Source organism: Pyrgilauda ruficollis, unplaced genomic scaffold (assembly GCF_017590135.1).
Source record: "Pyrgilauda ruficollis isolate IOZ18807 unplaced genomic scaffold, ASM1759013v1 scaffold2, whole genome shotgun sequence".
Taxonomy (NCBI): domain Eukaryota; kingdom Metazoa; phylum Chordata; class Aves; order Passeriformes; family Passeridae; genus Pyrgilauda; species Pyrgilauda ruficollis.
The window spans coordinates 30,618,495-30,633,413 of NW_024519206.1; the positions used below are offsets into that span (position 1 = coordinate 30,618,495).

A 14,919-nucleotide genomic window follows, 5' to 3' on the forward strand; every position below is an offset into this window, starting at 1 on the left:
GAAATAATACTGGTCCCAGTACAGACCCCAGAGGGATACCACTTGTCACTGGTGTCCATTGGGACTCTAAGCTGTTGACTCTGAGTGGACCACTACCCTCTGGATGTGACCATGCGGCACATTTGCTGAGGGTGCACTCCATCCCTTTGTCTGTGTCATTAACAAAGATATGAAATAGCACAGGTTCCAATGTGCTCCTGAGTGACATCACTTGTCACAGATGTCCATTGAGACTCTGAGTCACTGACCACCACCCTCTGAATGTGACTGTCCAACCAATTCCTTATCCACCTAACAGTCTCCCCATCAAATCCATCTCTCTCCAGTCTGGAGAGAAGGATGTTGTGGGGTGCCATGTTAAAGCATTACAGAAATCCAGATAAAAGACATCTGTAGCTCCTGCTTTTCCCACTCATGGAATCACCCCATCACAGAAGGCCACTGGGTAGGTCAGACAGGACTTGCCCTTGGTGAAGCTGTGTTGGCTGTCTGGCATATTTTCCCACTTTGCTATGCACTAGCCATAGAACAGACGATGCTTTGCCTAGTAGTACCAGAATATTGTGGAGCTGATACGTGCTGTATTAATTTCAGTTGTCCCTCTAGAAAGGATAAATATAAGCTTCATGACTCACTGTAGTTTCACCTGTGTACTAACACAGCACTGATCTCAGTCCTAAATTCTGCAGCATTAGCTTATCTGTGCTATCTATACAGGGAGAAACATGCGTGGATATGAACAATGCTTATCTAGACATAAGCTAACAGACATATCTAGGCTGGTTTCTCTCATGTGTTACCTGAAAACGTATATGCTTTTTCTCTGCTGTTTGGATATTTGTCTTCAATCACTTAAATATTATTAGCTGCTGCATGTTCAATTGCACTCAGAGAGCATAGCAAAAATTAATTTCTGCTGGTACAGATAACATTAACTCTTCTACATTTCAATATATATTTTTTTCTTTCTGGCAGTAGCACCCAATGAATTCATTCTCATGATCTGTGTTTGGCCTGCAAGCTAAGAAGCAGAAGGTGAGGTGAAAGACACCACCACAGGTATTCTGTTAAAAACAGTGTCCCTTTAAACTTATGTCTGCATGCACTGGAGTGATTTCTATTTTGCCCTGAAGAGGTGGATCAAAAGTATTGCATAGAGGCATAAGTTTTGTTGAGTTATATCGATCTGATCTTGGTCATCACAGGATGTTTCTCTTCCCAATAAAAATGTATTCAGGCACCTCATACATGATAGAGATACCTGAAATCATCATCATCATAATCATCATCACAGTCTATTTGTTACATAAATATGAAATCTTACCATCAGTAGCTCAGCACATACAATTTAAGATAGTTTTCCATTTTGAATTGCTAAATTCATCCTTTCAACTTCTGTACTGGTGGAGAACCATGATCTTCTATGCCTGGAATTTCTGCAGGCTGCCGAAGTTCCATTCTGAAGTTAGTTATTCTATTAGCATTGAAGCTACTTATTTCTTGATGTGGTAGTTTTATCTGTGAGGCAACAGGAAGAGTACACGTTCCTCACCTGAAGGGCTTTCCTCCTGTATTAAATGCCTCTTGTCATCGTGTAACAGCTCTTACACAAGAACTCTGAGTACCCAGCACCACTGAAAAACTGCCTCCTCCTATACTTTTGCACACATGGATGTTTCTTACCAACTGTAACAAAAAGTGTTATTAATATTTTTTCTAGTTTAAGGGAGGAAGGCATGGCTCCACTAAGTGGCAGCAGTAAGCATCATTACTGCCACCTTGCTGAATTATTTTTATATTCATGAGAGATTTAATATAAACTGGTGCTCATGTTACAATAAGATTTATTCCTCTTTTTCCTCATAGGGTTTTTTTCACCATTTCTAAGACAGATGAATAAACTTGTGCTTAGGGAATCTACCAGTAACCTTTTTAAATACTCTCACAGGTTCATATTTTGCAGAAATTCTCATTTGAATATGAATTTTTCATATGTTATTATAATATTAACTTACCAGTTGAAAAACACATCGCATGGGTCCCCACACACTACACTACATTGGGTGCTGCACAGATCAGTTTCACAGCTTCGCCACAGTGGCCAGGCAGTGCGAAATACTAATTCACCTTTTACAAAGTTGGTAAACTGTATTTTACAAAATCCAAGATGCATCACTACTTATTTTATGGCTGAGTCCAGAGCACAAACTGTTTCAGTTTGTACATTTGGAGGACATTGCTGAAGCACAATGATGGTGTTCAAAAGTCATGTCATGGGCTGTACATACTATAGAGGTAGGGGTTAAACTCTAAGGTCCAGTTCTGCTAATCAATGCCCATATCACTAATGCTAAATTCCCATGCCTAAAGCAGTGAAGCTTATTTTCCATTGCCAAAGATACCAAAGCTGTCAGTAAACATATCCTCACACACTGTAAGTATAATCACATATAGCAATCTCTATTACTAATTTCAGTCATTCTTAAAAAGTCACTGATCGTACTTCAGTAACAAGACATACCTAAGAGGTACTGAAATCAAATCACACCTTGTAACAAAGTTCCTAAGCAGATTCCCACACTGCCTCAGCTGCATTTCTGAAAAGCTGTTACCTAAATATGATGACTCCATGCGGCATGCTGGTAGGGAACCTGTATTGCTTTGTCTACAGACTGAAGCATATGAAGTGCTGAAAACAATAAAACTTGAGGATACACAGTTTATTTTTGTATGCTGTTTTGGTCTTGGAAAACCAGCATTAGGAAATCACATCCAACAACACTTCTACAGTTCTTATCTGTGGTCCATTTTGAAACTGACTGGATACATTTTTAGACTGCAGAGTATTTACAGAATTACTTTTTCCTTACAACTGGTTTATTTTGTAAGTGGAGAACAAAGATAACCCAAACCAGTCTTCTAGTTTCATATTAAAAAAATCAAAAAGTAAAATGTTCCTGAAGTGTATTACTCTTCACAAAAGGAAAGGCAAGTTACCTCAGTTTTACTATTGCTTATGATTGGCACAGAAAACTCTCCCATGCAGCCCCATTATTTTCTTGTACCATAGCAGCTAATTAATTGTATGAAATCCTACATGCCAGAAATTCAGGAAAAGAAAACTCCATTAGTTGCACTCTTTGTGTGTTCCAGTGACTTTTATTCTATCCAATCTCAAAGAGCTGTAACATACCATTGTAGGGATGAGCTTCTTTTACACCTCAGTTAAAACAATATAAATCTGCTTTACATCAAAACATAATACAAATAAGAATCAGGGCTCGTATTTCAGGAAGAATAATACATTGGGTATTTTTCTTCTAAATTTAGTTTCAAGAGAGTAGGAACTAAACAAAGCCACACACTCTTCATCTTGATTGATCCATGAAAGGTATTTTCAGTCAAAAATTATTTTTAAGTTTACCTGAATTAAATTTAAAAAATAGTAAAAGAGTGTGTCTTTGCAGCTCAAGGAGAATTTATGATTGGAGGAGACACAGCAGATCCTTTGTGCCTTTGCTCTCTTTGGCCTCTTGTACACAGGTTGCATGTGGAACAACAGGTTGCATGTGGATTTATTGTCCTTTGTAGAAAAAACTGCTACCTTTGTATGACACTGCTACCACAGGGCAGGAAAAGATTGTTATTGATTTTAATATCCTACAGAATTATTACAGTTTTGTTAGCATGCCAAGAAAGATGCTGGATGTACCCATGGAAGTGTCACTTTGACTGCTGCTCTATTTTAACTGAAATTCAGCAATTGTAATAGAATCGTAGAATGTTAAGGGGTTGGAATAGACCTCAAAGACCAAGTGGTCCCAACCCTCTCTGCCGTGGGCAGGAACAACTCCCACCAGACCAGATTGCTTAAGACTGTATCCAACTTGCCTTTGAATGGGTTCATAGAATTTGAATGGAATCACCAAATGGGTTCTGGTAAAAGGCATAGTTGCAGCCAGATACGCAGGTCACTGCTGCAGAAACTGACACCTCTGATGCACCCTAATTATCAGCAGTTCATCTTGCTGCTTTTTAATCAATATGGATTTTCCCTTCCTTTTTATGTGAGCAATGCATGGAAATCCAGCTTAGTACCAAAATGCCCTCTCTCTCACTCCTTCCTCACACACGTGCACAATCACACATACAGGATATGAATAAAGGCTGAGCTATGAGACCTGGATTTCTTGAACATGTGCATGGGTGGATGCTACTCTTGCCACCAGCACCACCATCCCTGCTGAAGGAGAGCCAGTGCTGAGCCTCGTGGACCTGTGCTCCTCCATGTGAAATGAAATGCAGTGCCAGCTCCAGAGGGGCTCTCAAGAGTTCTCAGAGTCACACAGTTTCACATTTGTTACTGATTTGTCTTGTGCAAGATATGCTCACCATTTCTGTTGGAGTATCTTCCACAGATTTATATTTTTCCTTATAGAAACATTGCCTCATATTTAAGCTTTCCCATACTTCCTATTGTACCACAATCCCTCATGGGGTGCCATTTATTTAAGAAAACAGGTATGGTCAGGAAGGTGTCTGCTGACGGTGTATCTGAGGCGTGTTAATGTGTCCTGGAATGTGTTAATGAAACACACCAGAGATATTACAGTGACGAGCAGGAGAGAAATGGGTGTGACATACTGAGATGCCGGAGCATCTTGCTATGTATTTGCTGTCAACACAGTTCAGACCCAGCATATGCTATTAAGAAATCATCCTTGCAGTTGCATTTCATCCCTATAATGCAGTAATTATACTTAGAAGCAAGGTATGTGTAAGTAGCATACACACTGCTTTTGTCCCTCTGTTTGGCCAGACATTTCCTACGGCGAGGAATAAGCTCCCATGTTCTCAAGGCAGGAAAGCACGGGGGCTCTGGTCATGCAAACCTATGGAGAACCCCAAGTCTTAGACATGTGCCCTGAAAAATTGAATAAAAGCAGTGGAAGGGTCTGAATACAATAGTAGGAAAGGACATGATCCTGAAACTGCAATTTCTGAAATTAGTGGGCTTTGACAATGCCAGTTTCCACCCTCTATGAAATAGTTTATTTGCAATAGACAGTCCACACAATGCCATAACAAAGTGATTTTATTGACATTCCTCCATAGTGATATGGTTGAATAGAAAGCACAGCCTGAGTATCATGTGACATTTTTCTGTCAATAAAAGCAAAATCAGTCCAATAATGAGGACCTTTCCTGCCACTGACTTTATGTAGTCTTTAACAAAAACCGTAACAGACATTTCTGTTAGATAAATCAGAAGCTGCAGGGAATTTGGCTAATGGTACAATATTTACTATACCTAGTATCTACTATCTACAGGAATCTGTTTTTCTACTGGAACAAAAGAACTACATGACTCACTAGTGAGAAAGTAACAATCCAGTCTTTTGGACCTTGTGATAACTGGAAAACCTATCCCAGATTTATTATATTGCAGTAGTTTTATCTTTTCAAAATGAACACTGAGGTACAGCAAGAATAATAAAAAAGCACCGCATTTGTTGTAGAAAGATCTGTTGGTCAGCATTTGACTGAAAGCGTTTAATCTTGACTGGGAATCCCTATTAATATTACTATGGAGACAGGGCAAATATAATTTCAACAGAAATTAAACAGATCTCCAGTCAGATTTGTTCTTCTGAAATTCCATGGACTGTCAAAGGATTAATAGTGAAGGACTAGTTTAACCTGTCCCCTGTGCATTTATATTTTAGCTTATTTCAGTTTTGATTTGCATGTTCAAATTCAGTATCCTATTGTTTCCAACTAGAGGTATGTCAACTATTTGTTACAGTGAAACTAGAACAACAAAACACAATCCCAACAAACACTCCCCTCCCCACAGGCCACCTCTCAGACTAGACTACGAGCTCAAATCTCAGCTACAGTTCATTCAAAAGTTCATGGGCACTTGAGCAAACTGGATGTAAAAATTCCCCTGTGTCAGACCTGTACAAAACTCATGATTTCTCCATTAGACATTAGATGTAGTTTGGACCACTCACTTCTTGCCTTGTGATAGCCATGGACCTCTCTGGAACATAAAAGTCAAGTTTTGAATATGCACAGACTGAAACTGAACACTTATGTAACTTATTGCAGACTGAAGTGATCGCATTTGTAAGGTTTAGACCTGATGCTGTTAACACTAAGATACAGATGTTTATACTGGATCAAATCCTGCATTACTGATGTGGTTGAACAGTCAGTGAGACTACTTCAAGGTGGAAGACCTACTGACGATTTAAAATACCTACTTCCATTTTCTTATCTTCAGATTAATGCTAACAGGATTTCAAAACCAGAAGAACCCCTTTCCCTCCCTTTACCATTAATACCATCATGAAAATCATTTTGAGAAACGTATGGACCCTCTGAAACTGTTGCCAGTATTCACTGCTCCAATGGAAACCAGAATTCATGAAAGCTGTCAGATTGGCTCTTCCATTTTCACTTGCATTTTAAAAATCTATTGATGTTGATATTGTATCTTAATCTAGCCACCACCATATCTAGCCACCGCCAGGTTTAAAGGGAACTGAGGTGGAAGAACTGAAAAGATTATTTCACTATAAATCTGCCCTATGGAATATCTTCTAGTCTTTCCTGTGGGAAACAATGAAACCAGAATTTCTGTAATCAGCAGTCAGTGTTTTAGAAATGAAGATGCAAACCCAGGGAGTAACAGCACTTGAACCAACAGATGAACAAGGAAGGGTATGTCTTGCATACAACAACAAAGCAGCCAATTAATTGCATAATGGGCAGGTTAAATAACAGGCTGAGGGAGGTAGGTTCCTCCCTCTCTCCTGTGAGCACCATTCACTGCCTCACTCTGACACTTCAGATGCACGGCTTCCCCCTCGCTCCAGGCTGAGACTGGATTCTGCCCATGGTGTGACACAGGGAATGGAGAAACACTGTGAAGCCTTGATCCGGATATCAGAAAGATGATGTAGGAGTTTGAAAACCTATTGGGGTAGGGCATTTAGGAAGAGAGAGGAATTGGGCTGGAAGGGCAGAATGCAAGAAAAGCCACACATTGCATTTTCTTTCTCTTTGCTTTATGAAAACAGTCAACTGTCTCTATTCCTGGCCTTCGATCCAAAAAATTTTCAAGGAAATATGCATGACTTTGTCAACTTAGAAAGCAACTTTTAAAAAATATTAGGCTATGTGCTTGAAAGGCAACTTGGATCGAGGATTTTGATGGGAAGTAGCTGGCTATGCTCTGTGTTTCCCAGAGGAGCAACACAGAAAGTGCTTGAGATGGCATCTGCCAAACAGAATCTAGTTTAGTGTGTGATGAATGCTGGAAAATGTTGTAAAGAAGAATTTCAGGAGAAAGCCTTCTGTATTTCATTTAGTGGAGCTTGATGCTGTCTCTGAAATACAAACATCTTTTATTATGCTACAAAAAATAGTTTCACTTTTTGTAATAAAATATAGTTTTAACATACTTAAAAAAATTTAACTATACAGCATTGTAAAGATTGGATTTTTCCCCCCACTTTTTTATTATGTTAATGAGACAGCTCTTGATTTTCCTTGGCCAAACATGGACCAATCAGTTGGATGCTTCTTTCTTCTAATGTTGGAAGACATCCAGCATTTGACATAGTACAGGTAACTTTATAACATCACCAGGAATAAATTAGGAACCATACAAGAATCACTGGATTTGGGGGCCCAGAGGTGAAGAGGCAGGAATTACATACATTGGAAGTTTTCATGTTCAGTGTCTCCTGGTGTGACTTGTCCTGATGAAATTCATGTGCACATGACAGATGCTTTGAGAAAAATATTAATTTTTCCATCTCTCTTGTGCAGTGGGCTGGTCACATGGAATCAATGCCTGAGAGCTCATTTATGGAAACACTAAACATCATTTTCGGTGTGTGGTACAATGAAGCTGGCCTGTAGCTGCAGCCTCTGTTTGCAACTGTAATATTAAACAACAAGATACTAAAACACAGATTCTCAGTAAAAGCCATACAGTAAATAAGCATAAAAGTGTCTGAAATGCCACAGAAATTGAATGAAGGGGTAATTTAAGTATTTCAGATTTTTTATGTATCATTAACAAAAAAAAAAAAAAAAAATTCCTTAGAAGTATATTTTTGGGTCCATCACCTTTCAAATACCTACTGACCTAAGAATAAAAGCAGGAGAAAGATCTAAAACTCTCAGAATGCAGTTTTTCAAATGTGATGAGGTTCTGTACAACCACCATAAAAATATGTGAGAATGCAGAGTCCAATTTTTGACTCTGGAGAGAAAACTTAAGACAAAATAGATGTGTTAGATCTTGAACTGGTCTCCTGATTTTACAGTGATCTAAAGCATAACTAATACAAAACTACCAGTAACAAGCCCCCAAGGGGGTGTTGTACTTCATGCAAGCCGCTAAACACTATGATGTTACCTTCTCACGTACCTTCACAAATCTTGTCACTTTGTATTTCTTGCATCCTTTAACATATTTAGTGTCAGAAGATACTTTGTATCTTTGTACATTTCCCAGTTAAGACAAACACTTTCAATCTGAGATTAGTCTCTCAGATTTTGTTGGAAAACAAGGGCAGCAAAGATTAATAACTAGAATGTAATCAGAGCAGTTGTTTGACTGTAGCAGCCTCAGTAAAATCTATCCGAAAACAAGCCTACTGCTGTTTTCCTTTTTCCCCCCTGGATTCAGAGTTGGAAAGTACACCAAAGAGAAGAGGGTTATGTCTGCAGTAACAAGAGCAAGATCTTTAGTTTAGTGGTACTTAGTATGACTGGAGAGCCTTTGGGCTTCCTCCAAGAGGATGTACACCAAAATCTTAACCCCCAGAGAGTTACAGTTCCCTTCATACCTGAAAAACACCCTCATTCACTGCAGCTTCTCGTTTGACAGACCCCAGACAAAAACATTCTGTCTACAACCAATCACTCTTGAGGATATGGACTATTCCACTGAACAAGAAAAGAGAAACAACAGAACTGAAAACCGCCCCCAGCAACCATGGTTTAGCCCAACCTAACAGAAAATAAATGGCTTCTGACACAGGGGATGGGATTGTCTAGACTTGTCATTTAGAAAGGAACATTTTAAACATCAGGAAACAAAGATCTGGTAAACAGAACCCAAAAGTATTCATAAGAGTAGAACATTCTTCTTACTTCCCCTTTCCTTGTCATATACAATACTAAGGTAAGGGAGCCTTGTCCTTTATGCTACATAATAGAACATCCTTCTTGAATGTGCACAACCTTGTGCTTCTTGTGTGGTAAACATTACAATGGAGATGCCCCTCCCGATAGCTCTGAAGTGCAAGTTCTCTCCAGTACTGGCAAGCAACAATCACAACAATCGCCGTTATTCTTTGCATTGCATTACAGGTTGGTGGGGTTTTTTTTTACTTTTTGAAGGTCTTATCTGCACCATGTATCTGGGCCAGTTCCAGCTGATACAACTGATGTGGATCATGAGTTCATATAGAAAAATTTCAGTTTTGCTCATTGGTGTCTTTCAGATGGACAATACATACAGGGAAAATAGGGATGGATGATGATTTATTTGACCAGCTCCTAGTACTGGATTCAACGATTAAGAAGTAAGATGGGCTATGAATTGATTTAGAAGATATGGGTATATAAAAGCTTGGAATGCTTGATGAAGTTTTTTTTTTTTATTTTTTAATCAACGTAGGTGGAAGTAAACATTTATTAACATTTGGTCAAGTGTAGTGTAACTTGCATTTGTATTTTCATTGTTATTAATGGAGGTATGTAGAGATATACAGAAACCTTGAAACAGTTGCTTTTCTATTGCATACAGACTAGCAGTCCATTGGAAACAGAGGATGAAAGCATGAAGGTTAGATCATAGAGGGTGGCAGTTCTTCATGCACGGCTTTTGTTAATCTTGATTTTTGTTTTGTTTTCAAAAATAAAAACATGGGAAACCAAGATCAAATGATGGTGGACAGGAAAGGTGACATCATCAGCCATAAAAACACCAGAAGTGCCTGAACCCCTTCATTCAAGTCCAAAGGTGCTAGTTTCTTCAACAGCTGTCAGCAGCTTTTCATACAGCATAGAATATGAGGGGTAAGGTGGAAGATCCAAACGGTTGAAACATGTGTGTGCCCTGCAAAAAGAAAATATACTATATGTTAGGCTTAATCTAAAAAACTTGAGAAAATACGAATTGAGAAAACTAGTATCTACTGAGACTCAAGACATTCAGGTTCACTCAAAGTAAAACTTTTTAATTCCACCAAAATATGAGGTACTGAAATGTATGTGCACATGCACATGAATATATTATATAGAAAACACAAGCTAAATATCAACATAAGATCTGATATTCCTCCTTCGGGTGTTGCAGGGATCTTGTACGGATCTTGATGGAGAAGAATGTTGGAGGTCACTGAGGAGCTGGGGTTTAGGGCCTGATAGAGAAGTTCATTACAATAATTTTGGTTGCTTCAAGATTTTTTTTTAAAAATGGCACTCATCTGTATATCCAACATGAGCTGTCAATAAGTTTTGCACCAGTGGACAAGCACAATGTGATGGAATATAGTGACAGAATGGGCTGAGCATGTGTTTGCAGTGAGGCAGGCCTGACTGCTAAAAGACCATTCAGGGATCTGCTAACTCAGGAAGGAAGGCTGCTGAAAATATTCAGCAAGTCAGCTGTTGGCCATCTGCTGCAAGTCTGGCCTTTAAATGTTATTTATTTGTAGTACCCAAGACAAAAGCAAAATATTCTGTGCAGAGCAAGCTGCAAACTTGATGACCATCTCTTTCCCCAGTTTTACCATTACATTTACCTGATCTTATATTTACATTGGCAGCATCTTCAAAAATGCCATGGATTGGGTTCCATGCGTGCCGCCACCCTGTTGCAGCTTTTCTGGCAGCAGCAATTAGACCCAGAGGCAGACAGCACTTCACTGTGGGAGGTGCTATACAATGTGCAGTGAAGAAACAGTCCCTGCCCCAACAGTTCAGCCATTTCAACTGACTGGGAAACTGTACAGCTCATTCAACAAATGAACATGGGAGGGGCACATTTTCAGTAAAACTGGTTCAGTTTTTTTTCAGTCAGCTTAGAGTTTTACATGATGATAGCAATATTTCTATTTCTTCTTGCTCACTGGGATAAATGTGAATTGACAAAACTTTACAGAAGGAAATGTAGCCTCAATGGCTAACAATGTCTGAGGTTCAGGCCCCTGGTATTTTTAAAAGCCATGGAATTGTTTTACTTTGAGCTCTTCTATCTCAAACTTTAAGTCAATATGATTTCTCTTACACTGAAGCAGCAGAGCTATCTTGGAGAAAATGACATGAAGCCATGCTAGTCATCTCTTAGGCCACCCACAAAGTGGGAAAGATGTAATGCTAGTAGATGGGCTGGCCTGAGACTCGTAGATTCAGAGGAGGAGCTTTATCAAGCACCAGTGGTGAATCATTAAAAGCAATCAGGCAACTGAAATAGCCAGAGGCACGTAATCTTCACTGCATTACAGATTTTTAATTAGGAGAGCTTTTACCGTCCTTTTCCCCCTTCTGAATGAAGATTTATTAGCTGGTTAGTCTCAGAAGAGAATACAGTAAACACAGAATTTGTGGAAATGAGCTCGGAATGCCTGCGTTAGTGAAAAAAGAATATTAATAAAGCCATTATTTAATTAATCTCTTGAAATTAAACATGGCAGCTCATGTGTATTATCCGTGAGTATCCCTGCAGTATTTATTGTTTATCTCAACAATCTTTGGCAACATAAGTTGTTTCTACAATCCATTGACAACACCTATCAACCAGTGGAAGTTAATTAACAGAAGGATTTTCATAGTCCATTCAGAACATGTTTATCACAGGCAAGACAGCCCCATGCAGAGATAGCCAGTCTTGAGGAGGTCAGGTGCTGGGCTCCAGAACTGGAAGTGGCACAGCCATGGTGGCTCAGGTGTGAGTTCTTCTAAAGCAGTTTTGCAGAACCAGACCTCTGTATGGTACTCAACTGTGGCACATTTAACTGTTTGAGACAATAGCATCTCAGACATTGCTGCTGTGCATCCTATTGTGTGGTACAGCCGTATCCACAGCCACTGACTCTGCTGCTTACTTTCTTGCGGACATTTATCTTGACTGATCATTATCCATCTGATTTCACATTGGTTGTGAAACAACATTGCAACGCTGTTGACTTTTAGTCATCCTTGACCTAGCCAAACTCAGAAAAAAGATCAATTCTTTTTATTACTATGAGATTTACAGATGTGGGCTCTTCTATAGAAGGTCTCAAGGAATTTATTGTGGGGAGCAAAGAAAGGAAAAAATGTTAACATGTCTACAAACACTGAAAGATTTTGCTAAACAACAATCTTGTGTTCTCCAGCTCAACAACTTCACAGAAAAAATCCTTGCATTTCAAAGAAAGGTCATCAAATTTGAAATTAAAATAGCATTTCAGAAGTGCTATCCAGGTGAGGTTTACACTTCTACCTACTTATGGTGCAAACCACAATACATTGCTAAGGGCAAAACCTGAGTTCATATTCTGGTTTGTGAAACAAATGTGGATCTACTGCAACTCCAGTGATGCCTGTGAAGCCCACTCAATCTTCAATAAGGATAATTATGTGCAAAACTGTCTGGTTTTCATCACATATTGTGTGATACTGCAGTACACAGGGCAATTAAGAATCAGTGATACTTTCCATAATGCCCACTGTTGTCTAACTGTGCTCCATCCTCCAAAGGGGTAAATTTCTCCTGGATTATGTTTGCCTCCAACTACTGATTCCAGTGAGAGTGACTACAGTAGCCATAATCCAGGGAACATTTGCCACACATATTGGGGTGAAAACATCACATCAGTAGTGCAAGAAGTAGTCACAGCAAAGAGAAAATATTTCTTCTCTTGATTTAAGCCTCCTATCGCATAAGCCTGCTGACATTTGAGAGGGTGTGCAGGGAATGTGAGGCCTGGAATAAGAATTACATTGTTAAGAGCTTTTATGGGAAGGATTCTGGCTTCTCCAGAAGAAAATGCAACATAAAGTAATGTAAACCAACTCTGACCCTCGTATGCCCTCATCCTCCAGTAAGTTAAGTAGTAAATGGACCACTTAAAATTTCATTCTTCCTGGCAGTCTGTCTTTATTGCTTAATATAGTTTTGGTGGGCTTGAACCTTTAATCTTGCTCATTGTTCACAGGGCTATGCTATTTCTTTTCTTTTAAGAATTCTTTCTAAAAAATTATGAGTATAAGCTTTTAAGATTTTTGCATTCTTCTTTTCTTTGTCACTTCTTTTATTCCCCATAAAGATGAGAATCCAAAGGCAGTAAAAATGGGCACAGAACCCCCTGCTATCTTAATTATAGCTTGAAACTATCTACTAAAGTAAGGCTTACATTCTAACATAATCATGCCTGCCAGGCAGAAACTGGGCAGCTCTCCTTTTCACCTTGCTTTCCTTAAATGAGCCCACAAACCCCCCTTTATCAATCTGAGAACCCACAAGTAGCAGTTTTTGTTCCTTTTGCCTGTAAGAGGGAACACTTACATGCTGTCTGGGAATCAGTGTTAAACAGATGAATGTAGATTTGTAGCTGATACTGCTGTTGTATTGAAAAAAGACGAAAGAGAAGATGGATGGCATATAAGGAAAGGTAAGAGACAGCAAAGTCCATGCACTCAGTCCATTGGTAAAGAAGGAAATTATGAGAATAAAATTCTTTGTAGTCACACACAATCTTCTTATAAAAAATTGTTATATGGGATTCTCTGGTGATTAAATACTTGATCATCCAACTGAGAAGAACAGAATTCTCTTACAAAAGATTAGATATTTACTAGCACTGCAATCTGCATCATACATAACACACACTACACTGCTGAATTAAAATCTCTTCTCATGAAAGGGTAGTTGAAGCTCAGCACTGTTGGGAAAAGTGACCTCATTGTGTCAAATGTGATTATTTGAATCCCTGGGATACACACTGAGGTCCTTACTTACTTGATACTCAAACAGGCATAATCTTGGAGGTGGCAGGAGTTTTTGCCAGGTGAGAAGTGCAACCACAAGGTGTGACAGTGGCATTTGTAGGCACCAAACACTTTTTCCCGCTGAGGATTTAAGAAGAACTGTTGCCTCCTACAGTTATAGTAGAAAGCACTGCTGGTTCTTCACACAGGTCTGTTTTGTGCCAGGAGTTCTGCTCCCGTGGTACCAAATGAGGCTATGCTATTCCAGGTAGAAAACCAGTGGCTTTTCGTTAATGTTTGGTGGGGAACAAGAATCCATTCTTGCAGAACTGCTACTAAAACTGATTCCATTTACTGACCTACATGACACAGAAGAGGCGAAGAGAGGATTCCTGCTCCAGAAGAGGCTGCAGCTGCAAAAATTCTCCAACCATCTCTACTCTGGCAACCAGTTAAGTGTGTAACACCTTCATTTTGGGACAAAGCTTTCCATATTATATAGGAAGAGTAAAACTCAACCTTGATGAACAAGTGATTGAACCTGCTATTTTATATGACAAGTTATACCAGTTTGGAAGAACCCATGATGCAGATTTACACTGACAGATCTGCAAAGGTGCCAGTCTATTTGGAACCTGCTTTAGGGTCATTGTCTGGGATTAGAGCAGCATCTCCAAGCTGTATGGTTCCTCATCTTTCTAACATATGTGATCTTGAAAGTAAATACAGATTGGAAAAATGTGTCTGGCACATGTGCATACTCCAGAAATAAAACAGTGGTGTAATCTTACTCTTCTTAGTCTTAGATGAACATATTACACCACAATTACCCTGTTCATGCAGGGAGCTGGTAGTAATGAACAAATCCACCAATTTAGAATGAAGTTACTGGATGTTCAACCTTCCTGAAAAAGT

General features: G+C 39.1%; 1 protein-coding gene across 2 annotated transcripts in view; it reads right to left on the reverse strand.

Annotated features, from left to right (window-relative positions):
• Window positions 1–9,824: 9,824 nt before the first annotated feature.
• Window positions 9,825–14,919, reverse strand: part of HECW1 (HECT, C2 and WW domain containing E3 ubiquitin protein ligase 1) — a 250,387-nt gene continuing 245,292 nt past the window's right edge. For both annotated transcript variants that reach the window (XM_041466427.1, XM_041466428.1), the window contains one exon: window positions 9,825–10,147. In XM_041466427.1, coding sequence (XP_041322361.1) covers window positions 10,036–10,147 — 112 coding nt within the window. In that variant the 3' untranslated portion in view covers window positions 9,825–10,035. The remainder of the gene's footprint in view (window positions 10,148–14,919) is intronic.